The following is an 18594-nucleotide window of genomic DNA, read 5'->3' on the forward strand; positions in this document are numbered from 1 at the left end:
GTGGCTCTCTCCTCCTCAGACCACACTGCGATTCCGCTGTCCATTCACCCTGTGGCCTCGAACTGGAGCCCTGAGTATGATCTCCAGCCAGGCCTTGGTTAAATGACAGGGTAGGGCAAAGTAACTCTGAAAACCCTTCTGTCACTGACAATTTCCAGTGTTCGGTGGGAAGCTGTGGGCCTCTGTAAGATAAGCCCTTCCGTCATTGACAATTTCCAGTGTTTGGTGGGAAGATGTGGGCCTCTGTAAGATAAGCCCTTGGCCTCCAGGATGGGCTGCCTTCAATGGGCTCACTCAGCTCCGTGCGTGTCATTTAAAGGGTGATTATTAGATAGTATTGGATAGTACCAAGAACATGTTTAGGACCAAATACCTGAGCTGGACACAGACAGGGATCTAAAAATGAATAGGAAAATAGGCAAAACGAAACAAAACAATGAAAACACCTCAGCCACCCACCACTAACAAAATACTCCAAGTCATTATTACAATTTTAGAAAGCAAAATCAATTTGCATCTTTTTCTTGTAACGCATGTTAACAGCAGTCCCCTGAATGGTTGCAGGACAGTGCTTCTCACACTTGCATTTGCATACAGGTCTCCTGGGGATTTGTTACATGCAAATTCTGACTCTGGGGTGGGCTTGAGGTTCTGCCTTTATAACAAACTCCCAGGCGGTGCTGGCGCTGGCGCTGGCGCTGGTGCTGCTAGCCCACTGGCTCCCCCTTGAGGGTGAGGTGTGGGCCCAGCCCTGCCCTGCCCTCGGAGCCCAGTGCAGCCCACTTCACTGTAACTCGGTCAGCCTCTCCTTCTCGCTCTGCCTCGGGCTCCGTGTCCAGGCCATTCTGCCCTTGAACTTGGATTGCCAATCGTTTACTCTTTAACCAGGCCGTCTCATATGTCAGTTATCTGACTAGGAAAAGAACAAAAACAAGCACCCCACCTTCCCACCCCACTGGATCCTTGAGTGTCTTTCCTGCTGCCCTGCGGAGCATCGGGGTGCTGCAGGAACGGACCTCAGCACCATGGCTCACCACCAGAGCAGTGCTTTCGGGGGGTCTAAGGACAGAGTGGGCTCTGCCCGGGAGGGGGTGCCATCACAAGCTCTTTCCCGGCCCTTCTAGATGTCAGCTAACTAATCCCTATGCCCTACTCTATGGTAACTCGGGACTGTGGTGAAATAATGTAATGCAAATGTTCATTTATTCTCATAGTATAAAAATGTGCTCTTCTGAAGGGCTGGTGCAGGTATAAATGTATACAAAAGATTCTTCCTCCTGCAACTAAGATTACTGGTCTTAAATATCTTTAATTCAGCCTTTATTAAAGTTAAGATGAGACCAAAGACAATGAACTTTTGTAGCAGGAATCTTAAGAATGCTTTTGAGAATATAGATCCCTGAATCAACAAATTGCTTTTATTAGGTGGATCAGATAGTTGGAATAGTGATATGTGAACTGTCATTCATTTTAGGTCAAATCTATTTATTTTGTAACTTACAAAATTGAAATTCTATCCAAGATTTTACTAAGTAAACAAGTAATAATGAAAATTTTATTTTAATACCTCAAAGAATTATTGACCTTTTGAGACTATGACTAGTGATGTTCAACCTTTTTTTTTTTTTTTTATCTCATGGCACAGATAAACTAATTACTAGAATTCTGTGGCACACCAAAAAATATATTTTTTGCCAGTTTGACAAAAAGAAATAGTAAGTATAATATTGATTCAGTCACGCTGGACGGCCATGGTTGTGTTGGCTGTTGTCACTTTTTATTTGACAATCTAAGGGAAAATGTTACGGGAGAGTGACGAGACCTCAATTCTTGTCTTCTTGAAAGAATTCAATCAAGAGACAAAACGCAGCAAGAAAGGAAGAATTTATTGCTATGCATGAAGAAAGTTAAAGAAAAGGGGGCCTTGGAGGCAGGGTCAGGGGGTCAACCCGGAACAAGCTGCGGCTGTTCCCTGCTCCCCTGGTTGCAAGTCTCGTGGTGTCCCTTAGAGCTTAGAGGAAAGAGGGGCAAGGAAAACGTGCCTGGGAAGAAGAAAAGGGGATGGAGGAGGGGGAAGGGAAAGGCTTAAGCCAAGGAGAGCACCAGGGACCTCAGTTTGAAAGGATTTTAAGAGTGGGAGTTTAAGGGGGTGTCTCAGGGAAGGATCTCAACAGAATATTCATCAGCTCTCAAGGTGTATCTCTTAGGGTCATGGTCTTCATTGATTGGTCAGCACCAAGGCAGGGGTCATTAGGGTCATTAGTGCAGCTGGTCCTGAGGTCAGCCATGGCTTTCCTTTGTCCAGATTTGCTGCTTTTCTGGGCCTGGAGCTGAAACACAACTGAAGTCTAGGTGTCATCTTTAGGGATTAATGCTTAAGCGCTATTCTCCAGCTTTCTTGTTTGTTCCTCCTCTAAAGGGTCTAAAACCATATGACTAGCAATACGCCAGGGGAGCAAAGGTCACGGGGGTCCGAATCCCATGTCCAGCGATAGGAAATCAGGGGTCTAAACCACATTACCAGCTAAGGGAGGAAAGGTCACCCTGGGGACGAGGCCCTCGCTTTCCTAGTTTGGCTCCTTGCTAGGCACCTGGGCTGTCTGTGCCTGGCCTGGAGTCCTTGCTCTTCTCGTGTCCGTCTAACTGCCTGCCGCAAAAATAAGTCAGTGCCCCTGACTAACAAGTTAGGTATTGCATGTTTTACATATTTTTAAAATAATGTAGCACACCAGTGTGCTGCGGCACAAGGGTTAGAAGAAATATCACTGTTGAAGGAAACCATATTTGTTAAAATGTTTGCTAGAGAAAACTATTTTAAATTCTGTTTGTTGTAGACACTGATTTATGCTTCAACCCTGGGGTGACGATCACCTCCCTGATCTGGTTCTGATTGATTTATCCAGTTTAAACAGCTCTGCAAATGATCTCAGAAACAGAAACACAGCTAAACACATTCATGGATGCAAAAACGGTTATTATTCAAGTAAAATACATAAGTGAGGCTAACAGTGATCTTTAAGACACTCATCAGAATCTATTTTCTCCATGACTCTTCCTGACCCTTTATTTTTAATGCCTAACCCATCAGTGTCTGTTACTATGTAACAAACTCCCCTGACAATTGTGGTCTTGAAAGAACTCATGTATTATCCCACCGTTCCTGTCAGGAATCTGTGTGCATCTTACCTGTGGTCTCCCACAAGGCTCCACCAAGGTGTCAGCGGGGGCTGTGGTCTCATCTGAAAGCTCGACTAGGGAGGCTCCTCTTCCAAGTTCCCGCGTGGGGCTGTTGGATTGTTACATGGAGGGCCTCAGTTCTTCACAGGCTGTCGGCCAGAGGCCTCCCTCAGTTCCTTGCCATATTTGCCTCTCCCTAGGGCTCTTCCCATCATGGCAGCCATTTTCCTCCAAAGCAAGGGCTCCCGGAGAGAGAGTGAGAAAGAGAGAGCAAGGTGAAAGCCACACTCCTTTTATAGTCTAATCTCTCTTTTCTAAACCGTTTTGAGATATGATTGACATGTAAAAAGCTGTACATATTTGATTTGTAAATTCATTGAGTTTTGGGATAAGTATATAAATATCTTACCATTATTATTATTATTATTATTATTATTAGTGTGTGTGTGTGTGTGTGTAGTAAGAACACTTAACAGAAGATCTATCTTAGCAGATTTTAAGTATGCAATACAGTATTGTTACCAATAGACACTATGCCATCCAGTAGACCTCCAGAACGTCTTTATCTTGCGTGTCTAAACTTTGTACCCTTGGCCGTCACCTCCCCAGTCTCCCGGACCTTCAGTCCCTGGGAACCTTCATTCTGTTCTCTACTTTTATGAGCCTGGCTATTTTAGAATCTACATATAAATTTGATCAGACAATATTTGTCTTTCTGTGACTGGCTTATCTCTCTTAGTCTAATGTTCTCCACATCCAACCATACTGTCCCAAATAGCAGGATTTTCTTCTTTTTTCCTTTTTAAGACTGAATAATAATACTCCACTGTATGTATATACCACATTTTCTTTATCCATTCTTCCATCAAGGGCCCCTTAGGCTATTTCTATATCTTGGTCTAGTCTACTACGGATATCATATTATCATATTCTGTTTATTAGAAGAAGGTCACTAGGTCCAGCCCACACTCGGGGTGAGGGGAGGGATTACACAGGATGTGAGTATCATGACACAGGGGTCTTTGGGGCCACCTTGGAGTCTTCCTGCCACACGTAGTAAGGGCTCAGTGACTGAGTTGAGTCCATCATCATGCAGGATTGCTTGCTGACCTTAGCAGTGAGACGCCTATTCCAGGGTTTCACGGAGTCCTTGTTCAGATTGCATTCAGGCTGGTTGTGATTTGCTGAGCAGCGGACACTGAGCTGTGGGGTCAAAAACTGGTGGATTTACACACATACACAATTTGTTCTAAAAGGTGTGTGCAGGTTGATTTGTTTGCATGCTTGTCTTTTTAAGTTCTGAAAAAGTAATTAAGAAGGAAGGGAGACCTAAAGCCAGAGGTCCACTTTAAGATGACAGTAAGCCAGGTGTGGTACATGGGAGGTTGGCCATGGGACTTTTCAGAGATTACGGACGACTGGCTCCTGCTTGCTGTTTAGATCTCAGCTTCAGTGACACCACCTCAGAGAGGCCTGCCCTCTGCGTCCGATCTGAATTAGCCCTGGCTTCCCTCTTCATCCTCGCATAGCCGGTGGCTCCCTCTGGCTCAGTCCTCTGTTTAGTCCTTGTCTGTCTCCCCCATGAGAGCTAAGTGCGGCAGAGCGGGGGCCTCACCTGTCTTGGACCACCCCTGTATGGTGAGCACCTCGACTGGGGCCTGGGAAACAGTAGGCTCCCTGTAAGTACTCAAACACAGAGACAGGAGATTATCCCTAGGAGCTTTGGGAAATTATACTATTTTCACGACTTCCAAAGGAAAGGCCACTTACTCAGTTAACATGTAAAATATATTAATTATTTTATTTTATTATTATTATTATTTATTTATTTTGTATTTTTCTGAAGCTGGAAACGGGGAGGCAGTCAGACAGACTCCCGCATGCACCCGACCGGGATCCACCTGGCACGCCCACCAGGGGGCGATACTCTGCCCATCCGGGGCGTCGCTCTGCTGCAGCCAGAGCCATTCTAGCGCCTGAGGCAGAGGCCACAGAACCATCCTCAGCGCCCGGGAAATCTTTGCTCCAATGGAGCCTCAGCTGCGGGAGGGGAAGAGAGAGGCAGAGAGGAAGGAGAGGGGGAGGGGTGGAGAAGCAGATGGGCACCTCTCCTGTGTGCCCTGACCGGGAATCGAACCTGGGACTCCGGCACGCCAGGCTGACGCTCTACCACTGAGCCAACCGGCCAGGGCCTTATTTTATTTTTTTAAAGAAAGAAAACAGTTTCAAAACAGTGGACTAGTTTTATCCCTGTCACTGATTGCTGCTGGGCCGTTAGGCAAGGCAGGTCACTTCTCTGGGCTTCAGTTTCCTTGGAGGAGAAACACCGGGGCCGCAGGTCGGGCGTCTTCAGACTGTGCCATCCCCAGACCCCTGCTGGGCAGAGGCAGCTCCGTGTTTTCAGCATTGTCTGCCACGTGAGGTTTCCGTTGAAGACAGGACCCTGTGGCCAAAAAAGAAAGCAAGTTTGAAATCCACCGGGCTTCCGTGGCCATTAGTGGCCATTGCAGCTCTGTAGAAGCAGGCACAGGCTGTGGTTCTGGGGCAGGTGAGGGGCGAGACCTGGGGCTGGCAAAGCCTGGGGCCAGCAGAACCAACTGGACGGGCAAGCCTGATGGTTTCCGGGCGTGCGACTCGCTCCCTTTCCGGGAGTCCCCCTTCCCTTCCTGTCCCCCTCCTCCACGCCCCCAGCCTCACACCCCCTGTGCCCACATCATGCCGCCTTTGAAATGTTAGCATCGATTTTTCTTTTTTTTTTCCACATTGAGTAACTCATTTCAAGATTTCATTTCTGGCTCGGCATCTCCCTCCAGATAGCCAGAGCTTCCGCGCTCCAAGTTTTATAATTAAAATCCTGTCACATCCCCCGAAAACAGTGCGAATTGTGCCATTAGCCTGGCATAAAAGATTTGAGAGCACTTCACCTAGTCATTTAAATATAATACTTCTGGCAGCTTTCGATTTGGGGTATTTTTAATTCTAATTAAAAAGCTATTATTGAACATTAATATCCTCTATATAGCGTGCTATTGCGCCTCTGAGCTCCGTTTTGGCCAGCTAGCTTTTAAACAAACAGCTTGGTTGCGTGGCTGTTGAGGCCCACATGGTTTGTCCTGGCCTTTGGGAAACACCAGGTCCCAGGCATAATTAGTATAAATCAAAATCCTCTAGACTATGACAGGAAAATGATATGTTTGAACAGCAGCTTATTAAAACGACCTACTTAATTTAAGAAAAAGATTGTATCCGCTCGCGCAGTAACCTGGATGCTTTCCCTGACAGATTTCATAATATTTCTCCCCTCTCTCCTCCCCCCCCCCTTTTTTAAGCAAAGGAAAGGGAATGGAAAGGCCCGTTCTACTTCATCCAGGGCGCAGACCCACAGTTTGGACTGATGAAGGCCTGGGCCACTGGGGACTGTGACAACGGCGGAGATGAGTGGGGACAGGAGATCCGCCTGACCGAGCAGGCCGTCCAGGCCGTCAACAGGCTGAGCCCCAAGCCCAGGTTCTTTGTCCTGTGTGGAGACCTCGTCCACGCCATGCCAGGTAAGATCGGGCTGTCGCCGCGGCCTTTGTCCTTTACCCAGTTATGACGGCATTTGGCCCCACCCCCCAAAAAATGATTTCTCTTAAAGATGTCTTCATTCTTTCATGGCTCAGTTCTCCTCTTCATGACTGTTGTAGTGTCATCGGACATCAGAAAAATGCACACTCTTCTGAATTTGCGAGATTAATCACAGTTAATTAGGCAGAGCTACCGTTCTGATGATCTGAGCTTAATATGAAAAATGGAGCAGATTCCCATGTGTCACCTTTCTTTACTTCCGGGGCATAGATTTGAACTGCTTTCAGATAACTATATCCATTAAAGCGACCATCTCCTCGTTTACCGTCTTCCAGCACTTTTATCTCTCCTGTATTTGTTAGTGCTTTTTTAGTTTCAAGTGACAGAAATCTAACTTAAACTAGATTAGTTTCTTTAAAAGGTATGTGTTACCTTTGGGGACTGTAGATATCAGGTGTAGAGTTGGGTTTCAGGTGTGGCTGGATCCAGGGACTCAGAGGTTGTTTCCAGACTTGGATTCTGCACTGCTCCACCCTGCTTTCCTCTGGGTTGACTTTATTCTTCTGTAGGCTCTTTCTCAGTAGTGATTCCCTGGGACTCCAGGTTTACATCCTTTTAATAGAAACCGCAACAGAAAGAAAATACCCTGTTCTTGATGATACAGTCAGAATCCCAGACCGACACCCATCTGGCTGATATGGCCCCCTAAAGCCAGGGTATGGGGTCACCCCCACAGCAGCCATGTGGTCTGAAGAACAGGATGGCTCTCCTAAAGAAGAGTGTGATGCTGGGAATGTGAAAATAATAGACGTCTTCTAGAACTTGCTTCCTCTTTTCCTCTCCCCTACTCTCGTATTCTTCTCCCCCAGGCAAGAATAAAGCCCACAGAACGAGTATAAGCAAGTGGGGACTGCCCCACCGCTCACGGCCCCCGTGGCCACTCTTATCTGGGTCCTAGTCTCTGCTTAGTGGGATAGCGATGACCCGAGGGCCTTGCAGGATACACTGCAGTGGCCATAGACGTTTGTTTTCATCTGTTGCGACCTTGTGATCCAAGACTCTTGGGTCCTGCGATGATCTTCAATGACGTTAGAAGCCGAGCCTCTTTGCAGTAATCCTAGGCACGTTGGTTCCTCGCCACCAAGGCTCACTTGTCTGACAGCCTCCCTATCCAGAACAATTCCTGAATGAAGATGTAAGACTAGAAAAAGGGCTGCCCAGAATTGCTCTCCCCAAAGTCCAGGCAATGTACTCAGCAGCGAGAGCCCTCAGACCTTGCCTCATTGTTTACTAGTATTTTACACAGACTCAAAAATGCGCACATGCCAAGTCATCCACTCCACCAGGTCATACCCAGTGACGTCCTCTCTGGCGATGCAGCCCGTCCTGCAACTGGGCCTCTACTAAGGTGGCAGGATGGAAAAGAGGGAAAATAAAGTAGTGGAGAAAGACCTGAACAAGGGCTCAGGTGGCTGGGATGCCTGCTCCGCATCAGCCCCTGAGGCACTCAGTAAATTTGGACACACGCCTTACCTTCCTAAGGCTTCGGTTTCTGAGCCAAGAGCCCATTGACGGCAGCAAGAATTTAAAACCTCAACAGTCTGGGGCTGTGTATGCAGTGGCAGGTGATTCTGCCCTTCCGTTCAGGTGCTGAACATCTTAGCAGCTTGGGAGAGAAACACATTCACAGGAAGCTGCTGAGCTTTGTTTTGTAGAGAGGCAAAATCTTAGTTGCCGGTGAACTTGGCCACCCTTGGTGACTTGGCTGAGGGTTCCCAGGTGCTGAGGTTGTACCGTGCTAAAGCAAGCACAGAGTGCCTAGTTTCTAAAGGAGTTACAAATCATAGCAGGACCCCAAGTCTCGGTTTACATGGTAGGCCATGTTAATTGACCAGAAAGATTAATGCTACTTACAAATGGTCTGATTTGCAGTTAGCTGGGGGTTTTGGAATCATTTGGCCCAATAAGCATTGTGGCATCAACCAGAGCTCTCACTCTGGACCACACAGTGAGTGAATTTCTGTTTTTATTAGACACTTGAAAATCAGATTCTGAATTTAACCTTTCTCTGACCAGTGGTAACTTTTCTTTGAAAATAGAGTGTTACGAGACCCACTAGAATTATATAACATGTTCTTATAGATGCTTACTGACTTGTTTGGAATTATGTTTATGCATTCAGTCATACTGTCACCATAAAGGGACCAGGACTGAGATGGGTCTGCCCCAGCACAGTCTGCAATGTGTGGTTCTTGACTTCATGCAGGAAAGATTTCACAACACGAGTCCAGGTGATTTTGAGAGTGTTTATTAAAGCTGGGGACAGTGAAACAAGGGAAGGGCTTAGGGTAGCAGAAGCATCACGAGTGAGCTTAGGCAGAGCTGCCTTGGAACTTTGGAAATGTGAGGAAGGGTTGGGGCTGGGCAGGGCTGCCTTGGCCATTTAGAAAGTCACAGAGGCAGAAGAAGTGAGCCAGCTGGGCTGCGTGGACTCAGGAAACAAGTTACACAGACAAAAAGAGGACCCTGGGAGATCGGTTCAGGGTGTCAGCCTGGGACAAGCTGCTGCCGCTGCCTGCTATTCCTCCGCTTGTCAGTGTCCTGGGGACCATTAGAGCTCAGGAGAAAGAAAGCAAAGATACACGCCTGAGGAAAGAAGGGGAGGGAAGGTGCAGGTGTGCTCCAGACAGCGGGCACTGGGTTCTTCGTCTGAAGGGCTTTTATCTGTTTTCTAAAGGCGAGAATTTTAGGGGAGGTCTTAGGAGAGGGTCTCAATAGACTAGTCATCAGCTTTCCAGGTGGGTCCTTTGATTTACTGATTCATCAAAATCAGTTTATGGGATCAGGATCATTCTATGGTCAGTTTCACCTGCAGAGAATGTCACTGAAGAGGGACCAGGACCAAAGTCAGTCTGCCCTGGCATGGTCTGGAATGTGTAGACCACTCACTCTTCAGTGTCCTTGGTTAGGGAAGATAAGACCTTGCGATTTATTATCTGGCTATAAATTGCTCGGCCGTTTAACTATCTCAGTTTCACCATCCCATTTGCCAAGAAATTTTCCTAGTTTCTTACTATCCTGCCTCAATATTTCAAAATAAGATTTTAAATAATGACTTTCAATGAGATTCATTGCTTCTTAAATAAAATATACTGAAATAAGGAAATTAAAAGATACAGTTTTTATGATCAACTCTAATGGTTGGTCAGAAGACCTTGTAAATGTGAACTGGCAAACTTCTGAACATGTATATTTTATATTCATTGTGACCCAAGCAGAATTTACATCTGTTCTGAAGATTTGAACTGTTTTGTGGCGTTGTAACCGAGCCAGTGAAAGGACTGTGACTGTTTTGAATGTTGTGGTTTGAGATTGAACAGAATGTTTTAAAACTAGTTACCATTTTTTAATATGCAATTAGTAGCTTCCCCCCCATTTCCTTCTTATGCAGGGGTAGGCACTAGAAAAGTAATTATTTGCTTTGACTGCTTAGCACATTGTTCATTATCAAATCATATATTAATAGGCAAATAAAATCAGAAAGCACACTTTCAATTCTACCCTAAGTAATATCTTGGCCCTAGTAGTTTTAAGTTCAAACTGGGGAAAAGAACTTTATGGATAATTCCTTTTCTAGTGAAAGTCATAATATGCTTTTCCATTGCAAACATCTATCATATATTTGTTCATCCACAAATATTTATTGTGACCAATTCTGTGCCAGTAACAAGTGCCGGAAGCTGTGCCTGCAATAGCCGGACATAAGACACCCAGGTCCTTCCGCAGAGCTCAGCAACTGCTAGGGAAGGGCAGAACCAGGGACGGTAAGAGGAGCTGCCGGAGCCGAAGAACACAGGACCAAATCCGTTGTTTTAAAACACATTTCGTTCTGCAGACATCTTTTTTGTTATCTTGGTATTTCCTTATTTTCATGGCGCTTCTCAATGGGAGAAGCCACACTGTAAATAGCAAGTGAAGATGGTACCAATGTTACAGGGGGGGGCTACGAGACCTTGATTCTTGTTTTCTTGAGAGAAAGAATTCAATCAAGAGACAAAAGTGCAGCAAGTAAAGGAAGAATTTACTGGCCATGCAAGAAGATGGTTAGAGAAGAGAGGACCTTGGAGACAGGCTCAGGGGGTGAGCCCAGGACAATCTGTGGCTGCCCACTGCTCCCCTGGTTGCAAGTCTCCTGACGTTGCTTAGAGTTTAGGAGAAAGAGAAGGGCAAGGAAAGCATGCCTAGGGGAAGGGAAAGGTGCGAGTGTGCTTCCTGAAGGGAGAGCGCCCAGGACCTCAGTCCTAAGGGATCTTAAGGCGGAGATTTTAGCGGAGGTCCCAGGGGAGGAGCTCAATAGAATATTCATCAGCTTTCCAGGTGTGTTCTCCATTGATTGGTCCCTGTAGAGCAGAGGTCATTCATCAATGTAGCTGGGCCTGAGGTCAGCCATGGCATCCTTTGTCTGGTTTGCTGCTTTTCTGGGCCTGGAGCTGAAACACAGCTGAGGTCTAGGTGTCATCTCTAGGGGTTAGTGCTTAAGCGCTGTTCTCCGGCTTTCCTGTTTGTTCCTCCTCTAAGGGGACCTAAAACCATGACTAGCAATACACCAGGGGAAGAAAGGTCAGGGGAGGTCTGAATCCCATGGCCAGCGATAGGAAATCAGGGGTGAACCTCATGACCAGCTAAGGGAGGAAAGGTCACCTGGGGGCGAGGCCCTTGTTTTCCCAGTTGTGCCCCTTGCTAGGCACCTGGGGCTTTCTGCCCTGGTGGCCTTCTGTGCCTGGCCTGTAGTCCTTGCTCTGCTCATGTCCATCTAACTGCCTGCCACACAAACATTGAGACCATAGATGTTCAGTGCTTCACTCTCAAGCCCAGGGTTCCTTTCTTCTGTCGCTGAGGCATCAACACACTGATATGGCTCTCAGGAACCTTGCTAGATTTCAGCAATTATGTGAGAAGCCGACGATGGGAACGTGATGATACAAATTAGAGTGTAAGAGATTCTTTTCTGTCTTTAGCATAGTTTGTTTTTAACACATATGTCCAGCCCTGTTTATATTAAAAATTGCCATAACCTAACAAAACAGATAATGTGGGAGGAATTCTTCCTTTGATATAAAATGTCCTTGAAGATTCTTTGCGTATTGACCTCCACTGAGGCAGCTGTTCCCTGACGTCCTTTCTGCCTCTGATCCCTTGCTGTGTAAGAGAGGCAAGCCTGCCTTGGCACTTCTCCCACGGATGGTTTGTGAGCTTCCTCTGGCTGTTTTACACATTACCACAAACTTAGTGAAACAACACACGTTTATCCTCTCCAAATCCTGGAGGTCGGAAGTCTAAAATGGACCTTCAGAGAAGCCTTCCTTCTAAGGGTCTGCTTCTAGACTAGAGACTGGCCTCATTTCTTGGATCTTGGCTTCCTTCTCCATCGTCAAAGCCAGAAACTGCGCCTTCTCTCTGTGCTGACTTTTGATTCTTTCATCTTCTCTCTATTACTCCTACCCTCCTGCTTCACTTTTATAAGAACCCTTGTGATTACATTGGCCCATCCGGATAACCTAATCTTTCCATCTCAAGTTCCGTAATTTATCACATCTGTAAATTCCCCTTTTGTCCGATAAGGTAACGGCTTCGCAGATTCCAGGGATTGGGATGTGGACATCTTAGGGTCATTACTTAGCCTGCCACAGATGGCATAGCATGGATTCAGGGTCTGTTACCTGCCCGGATCTGTGTTGCTAGCTACCAATGCATTATAGTCATGAAAAGGATGTGTCATTGTCATTTCTGTTCTTACCGATGGTAGAAACTGGCTCAGAGCAGTCAAGTACTTATCCTAGGGTCACTCAGCTTGTTAAGTGATGGAGTCGGGATCTAACTCAAGTCCCTGTATTTCCAGACTCGACTGACTCCATGTACTTCCCACAGCGGCCTCCCTGCACAGAGGGTGGGCCCCAGAGAGCAGCCAGGAGCTTGTGTGAAATGCAGACTCTGCCCTACCCAGATCCAGTGAGACAGTCAGCCTTGTCACTGCCCCTGGTGAATCTTCTGGACAGTCCAGTTTGAAAAGCACTCACTAGACTAAAATGCTCAGGGCCCTGCATTTTTTTGCTTTTTATTATGTGGTAGACAGACAGACACGGGCAGAGCAAGGCCGATGAGCCACTTACAGGAGATTGCCCAGGTGGAAGCCCCAGGTGAAAGCGAGGGGAAACCCTGGGGAAACAAGGGCCCCGCCCCCAGGATGCGAGGCTCTCTCTATGGAGCACACCCATGCCTGTCCCCACCCCCCAGGTCGGTTTCCCTTGCCTCTTGATTTTATTTTTTGGGGGATAGACAGGCCGGAAGAGAGAGAGAAGAGAAGCATCAATTCTTTGTTGTGGCTCCTTAGTCTCCTTAGTTGTTCATTGATTGCTTTCCCATATGTGCCCTGACCCTGAGGTGGGGGGTGCTACAGCAGAACGAGTGACCTCTTGCTCAAGCCAGCGACCATGGGGTCATGTCTATGATCCCACGCTCAAGCCTGCGACCCCCACACTCAAGCCTGTGAGCCCGCGCTCAAGCTGGATGAGCCTGTGCTCAAGCCGATGACTTCAGGGTTTCGAAGCTGGGTCCTCCATGTCTCAGTCCGACTCTATCCACTGCACCCCCGCCTGGTCAGGCCCTTGCCTCTTTCTTTCTCCTAAGCTCCAAGGTTTCTTTCTTTGCCTCTGTAACACGATCCCTGAGCCCATTTCTTCTATGACTCACTTCTACCTCTGTAATTTTCTAAATAAACTTTCTCTTATAGTTTGAGTCTTGGCTCTGAGTTCTTTCTTAGCCAGAATTGAAGTATCGTGGCTGCTAAACTGAGGTCCAGTCTGATTCCACTGGCCTAACACCTGGTGCTGATTCACTGCCAACAGATGTATTGTGTATAGTTTTTGTGTGTATGTAAGTGGTTTGTGAAAAGTCCCATCAACTGTAAAAGATAATGGTGTTAATCAAGAAAACTATCATTACTTTAGTCTTGTCTTGCTCAGCTTTCAAAGGAAATGCTTTAAGTTTATAGGTTTTGTTTTGCTTTGTAAACAACAATTTGAAAAACCAAATCAGGTTTATTTGACCTTTCCCTTCAGGGTTTCCAAAACAGAACTTGATCAAAATATCCAGGAAGACAACCACACATATGTGCTTAAAAATCTTTATGTGGGATGGTCAGGAGACCTTGACCTGGTTCTTTGATTTGGGTCATATATACACGCATAATTCCTTATCTGCCGTTCCAAAATTCAGAAAGCTGTGAAAAGTAAGAGGTTTTTCTTAATTTCAAAACTGTTTCAGCCCTGGTCGGTTGGCTCAGTGGTAGAGCGTCGGCCTGGCGTGCAGATGTCCCGGGTTCAATTCCCGGCCAGGGCGCACAGGAGAAGCGCCTATCTGCTTCTCCACCCCTCCCCCTCTCCTTCCTCTCTAGAGGTCTCTCTCTTCCCCTGCTGCAGCGAGGCTCCATTGGAGCAAAGATGGCCCGGGCGCTGGGGATGGCTCCTTGGCCTCTGCCCCAGGCGCTAGAGTGGCTCTGGTCCGACAGAGCAACGCCCCGGAGGGGCAGAGCATCGCCCCCTGGTGGGCAGAGCGTCGCCCCCTGGTGGGCGTGCCGAGTGGATCCTGGTCAGGCGCATGTGGGAGTCTGTCTGACTGTCTATCCCGTTTCCAGCTTCAGAAAAATACAAAAAAAAATCCCAACTGTTTCAGTTGGCAGCAAAACTGACCTCAACTGATATGAGGCTATTTATAGTCTCTATTTATCCTATTGTACTTAGTGAGAATATTCATATGTTCATATATATATTTTGCTAGCAACATATTACTTAAGACCTGCTTTAAGGTGTGCCCAGTATTGGTTTTAGTTTGAAAAACTCCAAATTTCAAATGATAGCTGAGCCAGAGAGGATTTTGGATAAGAACATATGGACCTTCAATATTGATAGTTTTGGATTTATGGGTGAAGAAACCTTTCATCGCTAGAAGCAAATGGTTTTATCTTCCCTCTGGTTTCATGTTCCTCAAGTTAACTTCTGCTCACCTATTACACAGTAATCGCAACTTAGTTTCAAAGTTAGAATGATGCAGGGCATCTTACATTTGAATTTTAGGGGCCATTTTTGTGGGAACCAAAGCGACTGAATATGAAAATGAAATTGAATTCAGAAACGATTCTGAGAAATTGAAAGAGAGGGTATGTGCACAGAGGGGATTGCTGTAGGTCAGTGCAGAATAATCCACTTAGGTTGGAAGTCTAAACTCCAAGGTGGAGCAGGACTGGGCTTCAGCAGATAGGGCTGCAGAGGCTGCAGAGGAAAGGAATCCACAGAGCGGAAGATGCCTTAGGAGTGTGAAGTAGAAGCACTGTTCAGTGGAATTGTGGTTTTCCAGAAAGGCCCAAGTGAGACCTGAAAAGTTCTATTTCATCCAATTAGGTAGCCCCCCACCTTAAATTAGATGTGAATGGCTTGGGTCAAGCTCCAGATAAGAGTAGCCATGGCCAAATGACCATCAAGACTTTTCCACCTGGAGATTTCTGATTCTCTGATGAATGGATAGAATTGGGGAATAAAGCCATCGAGCCAGGATGGAATGTTTTGATGCCCTGGGCCTCAGGCAGAGAGAGTAAGCCATTTGTCCTTCTGTAGTTCACACAGTCCAAGAAGGCTGGTATTCATTTTCCCCCAACTCGGCGGGCACAAACGCATGAGCATAATTCTGGTCAAGACAGACTAAGATAAGCAAAGGCTGAGAGTCAGAATTTTGAAAACCAAAGCCAGGATTAAGACTCTGGCCAGGAAAAGGCCTTATCTTACTTCTCCAACCCTCTACAAGTTCACCTTCCCCCAAGATGAAGTCTGCACTCTAAAGGGCAGCGGGTGCTTGTGCCTGGGTCAGGGCACATGTCCATCTTGTCCCCAACATTGTTGGGCATGTGAAAGGTATTCGGTGAATGCCGGTCAGATAAATCATTGTATGTTTCCCATGATCCTTAAGGAGCTAGCACGTGATGGGCACGCAATACAAATTTCTGGATTAAATGAATAAATTCACCTCTTTAACAAATTTTTATTGAGTGCTGGCTTTGTGCCAGGCACTGTTCTAGATGTTTGTGCTACATCCGTGAATAAAAGAGACAAAATTCCATGGAAATAAGGAATATGGACACGTGGAAACATGAAATTCTTTTCATTCTAATCTTTGGTAAGATTTACCCTCAGGTAGATACAGATCTGTTTTATTGTTACTAGATTTTTTAAATTATGCAAGTAATATGTGAATAAATTTGTGCAAAGACTTAAAATCTATATCCAGAATAAATATGAACCTTCCCATCCCCCAAGCCCTTCCCTTAGGGTCACCGTAAGCCGCCTGTTTTATGTCAATATCATCCTTCTGCGCACGTTGTTCTGTGACTTTTTCCTTTCCCATCATCCGGAAAACTCCTTCTATATTGATACATGAGGCTTATGTCGGGCTTTTAATAATGGCATTGCATTCCCTGGATTGGAATCTCATGATCTGGGAGCCCTCGCGCCTAGCCACAGTCAGGCACGAAAAGCGCCCGGCGCGAGGGCTAACCGGAACCGTGCTGCTCTCGGGGTTCTTCTCGCACACGCAGGTCAGATTTTCTCCAGGCTGGAGGTCAAGATGGATCGGCTGGGCTCGGGATCTGCGCGAGCGCTCGCCCTGAGTGGCCGCCAGCCGGTTTGCTGCGTGGTTCCCGGGAGGACGTCTCTCAGGATGACCGGCACTCTCCTTCCATGTGATGTCATTTGTGCACTAGTGTCTCAGCCCCTGTCACACAGGTGATGCGTTTCCTGCACCTCCTACCGCGCTGGGGGAACTCCAGTGCACCTACGTCCTCTTGTCCCTGTTACACTAGGATTTGTTGTTGTTTAATGTTAAAAGAAGCTTAGTTAACTCTGGTTCATTTCCTCAGCTGTATAATTAGCCTTGAGTTTTTATTCTTAAGTGCCTTTTCTAGGGTCTGAATAATGGCAAGATTGGAGACAATCTGCTATACAGTTTAATATACAGAAACGTAAGGGGGGGGGGGGGCACATGAGTGCCAGAGAGTGAGGCGCTTCGGCTGCAGGCCCACCAGGCCCTGGGGTGGCGGGGTGTGGGGGGTGCTGCGCGGTGTCCCTGCAGTGTGGGGGGTGCTGCGCGGTGTCCCTGCAGTGTGGGGGGTGCTGCGCGGTGTCCCTGCAGTGTCGGGGGTGCTGCGCGGTGTCCCTGCAGCCGTTGGCCGGCCCGCTGCTCCGGGCTCCTTCACATCCATTATAAGCGCTGTTAAAGCAGCCAGGCAATCAGCGACACTACCTCCCTTCTGCTGAGGCTGATTGAAAGTGGTTTGAGCTAATTTACCTAATATTGCTAATTAGGGAACTTGGAGCATTACTTAAAAAGTTGTCTGTGATTAGGTGTGCGCTCCGAAGCCGCGTGTTGGCAGTGGTGATCGCCCACCCACCTGCCAGCGTTTGCCACGTTGTGGCGCGATGGGGGGGGGCAGGGGGGGCAGGGAGGGGGGGCTTCGCTCACTGCTGGCGGGTCAGCTCTTTGTTCCCAGATCTTACCTGTTTTGTGCCTTCAACCCGTCCCCCCTGTTGGCGGGATTGGTGACGCCTCCCGACCACCTCTCAGAAAGGTGTTTTTAAATGCTTAAAATAAAACATATGGGATTGCAAAGGAAACCAATGATCTTGAAATATAGTGATCAGAATGTTTTAAAAATTATTCCATGCAATGATACACATGCCTCTTTGTTGATCTATTATTATATAGCACAACCTAACAGCGGTCTCACAACTGCCATACTTTCAAAGTGGTGCTGAGCTTCAATAGTATTGTGAGGTATTTACAACTGTAATGGGATGGGGAAAATCCTGGTACTTTCTGTGGGTGAAAAGCCACAAGAACATTAATACCCCTATGATTTTCTGCCCAACTTCATAGTAGAAGGAAATGCTAAATACCAACCAGAGATTAGTGAAAAAGCCTGTTTTCTTCCCATCCAGATTCACAGATCCCCGTGACCCCGGGCTAAGAGCCTGACTCCACGTGCATATATGGGTTTGACTGGTTGGAACTGTCTCTTAGTCGATATGCGGATATTATAATCGACAGAATTATAAATTCAATGGTAGAAACCCTACCTTTAATTAAAGGCTAATGCTTCTTAATTGTAGCTAGGAAAACGTGGACAGTTGATTATTCAATGAGAATAAATGACTGGAGCTGAATAACAGGAGCTGGTTAACAATTGCCTTTGGATTAAGGAAGGAAAAAACCCTTCCGCATTCTTTCTCTCTGGTTTCCGGTGTTTGGATCAAAACTGAAAATTGAGAGGTCTTTGTTTTATTTTTTTGTTCCATGAAGCATTTGAGAAGTCTTTAAATGAACGGAAACAAGCAGGTAAAAAAGACTCGACCAATCACGACCAAAGAAAAAGAAAGTTCGTATAGGAAGTCAAGACCAGAGGGAGGGAAGCAGAGCAGATGGGCCGTTGTGGTGGATAAGGTAGAACTTTCGCCAGAGAGAAAACAGAGTAGTCAAGGAAACAAAATCATACACGTATGTAAGAGAGACACAGGTTTTAATAGAAAATCTTAGATTGAAAAGGAACTTTTAATGAGGATTTCCGATCTGGGACACTAAGTAATATAATTCCAATGGGGGAATTCTACAGGCGGATCTAGATAACCTGGGTTCCAGATTCATGGATAGTGAGGCCCATAAAGTGGGCAAAATCTAGTGTGTTTGCGTTGATACTTTGGGGAGGTTGTGGGGAGGTCTATACCTTCCTCAAAAAAAGGATAAGGAGCC

At 46.6% G+C, this 18594-nt stretch overlaps 1 protein-coding gene across 3 annotated transcripts in view; it reads left to right on the top strand.

Moving 5' to 3' along the window:
• CPPED1 (calcineurin like phosphoesterase domain containing 1) overlaps positions 1 to 18594 on the top strand; it is a 124159-nt gene that overhangs the window by 15064 nt on the left and 90501 nt on the right. For all 3 annotated transcript variants that reach the window (XM_066274827.1, XM_066274825.1, XM_066274826.1), the window contains exon 2: positions 6507 to 6725. In XM_066274827.1, coding sequence (XP_066130924.1) covers positions 6507 to 6725 — 219 coding nt within the window. The remainder of the gene's footprint in view (positions 1 to 6506; positions 6726 to 18594) is intronic.

The sequence above is a fragment of the Saccopteryx bilineata genome, chromosome 4 (genome assembly GCF_036850765.1).
Source record: "Saccopteryx bilineata isolate mSacBil1 chromosome 4, mSacBil1_pri_phased_curated, whole genome shotgun sequence".
In the NCBI taxonomy this organism is placed as follows: Eukaryota; Metazoa; Chordata; class Mammalia; order Chiroptera; family Emballonuridae; genus Saccopteryx; species Saccopteryx bilineata.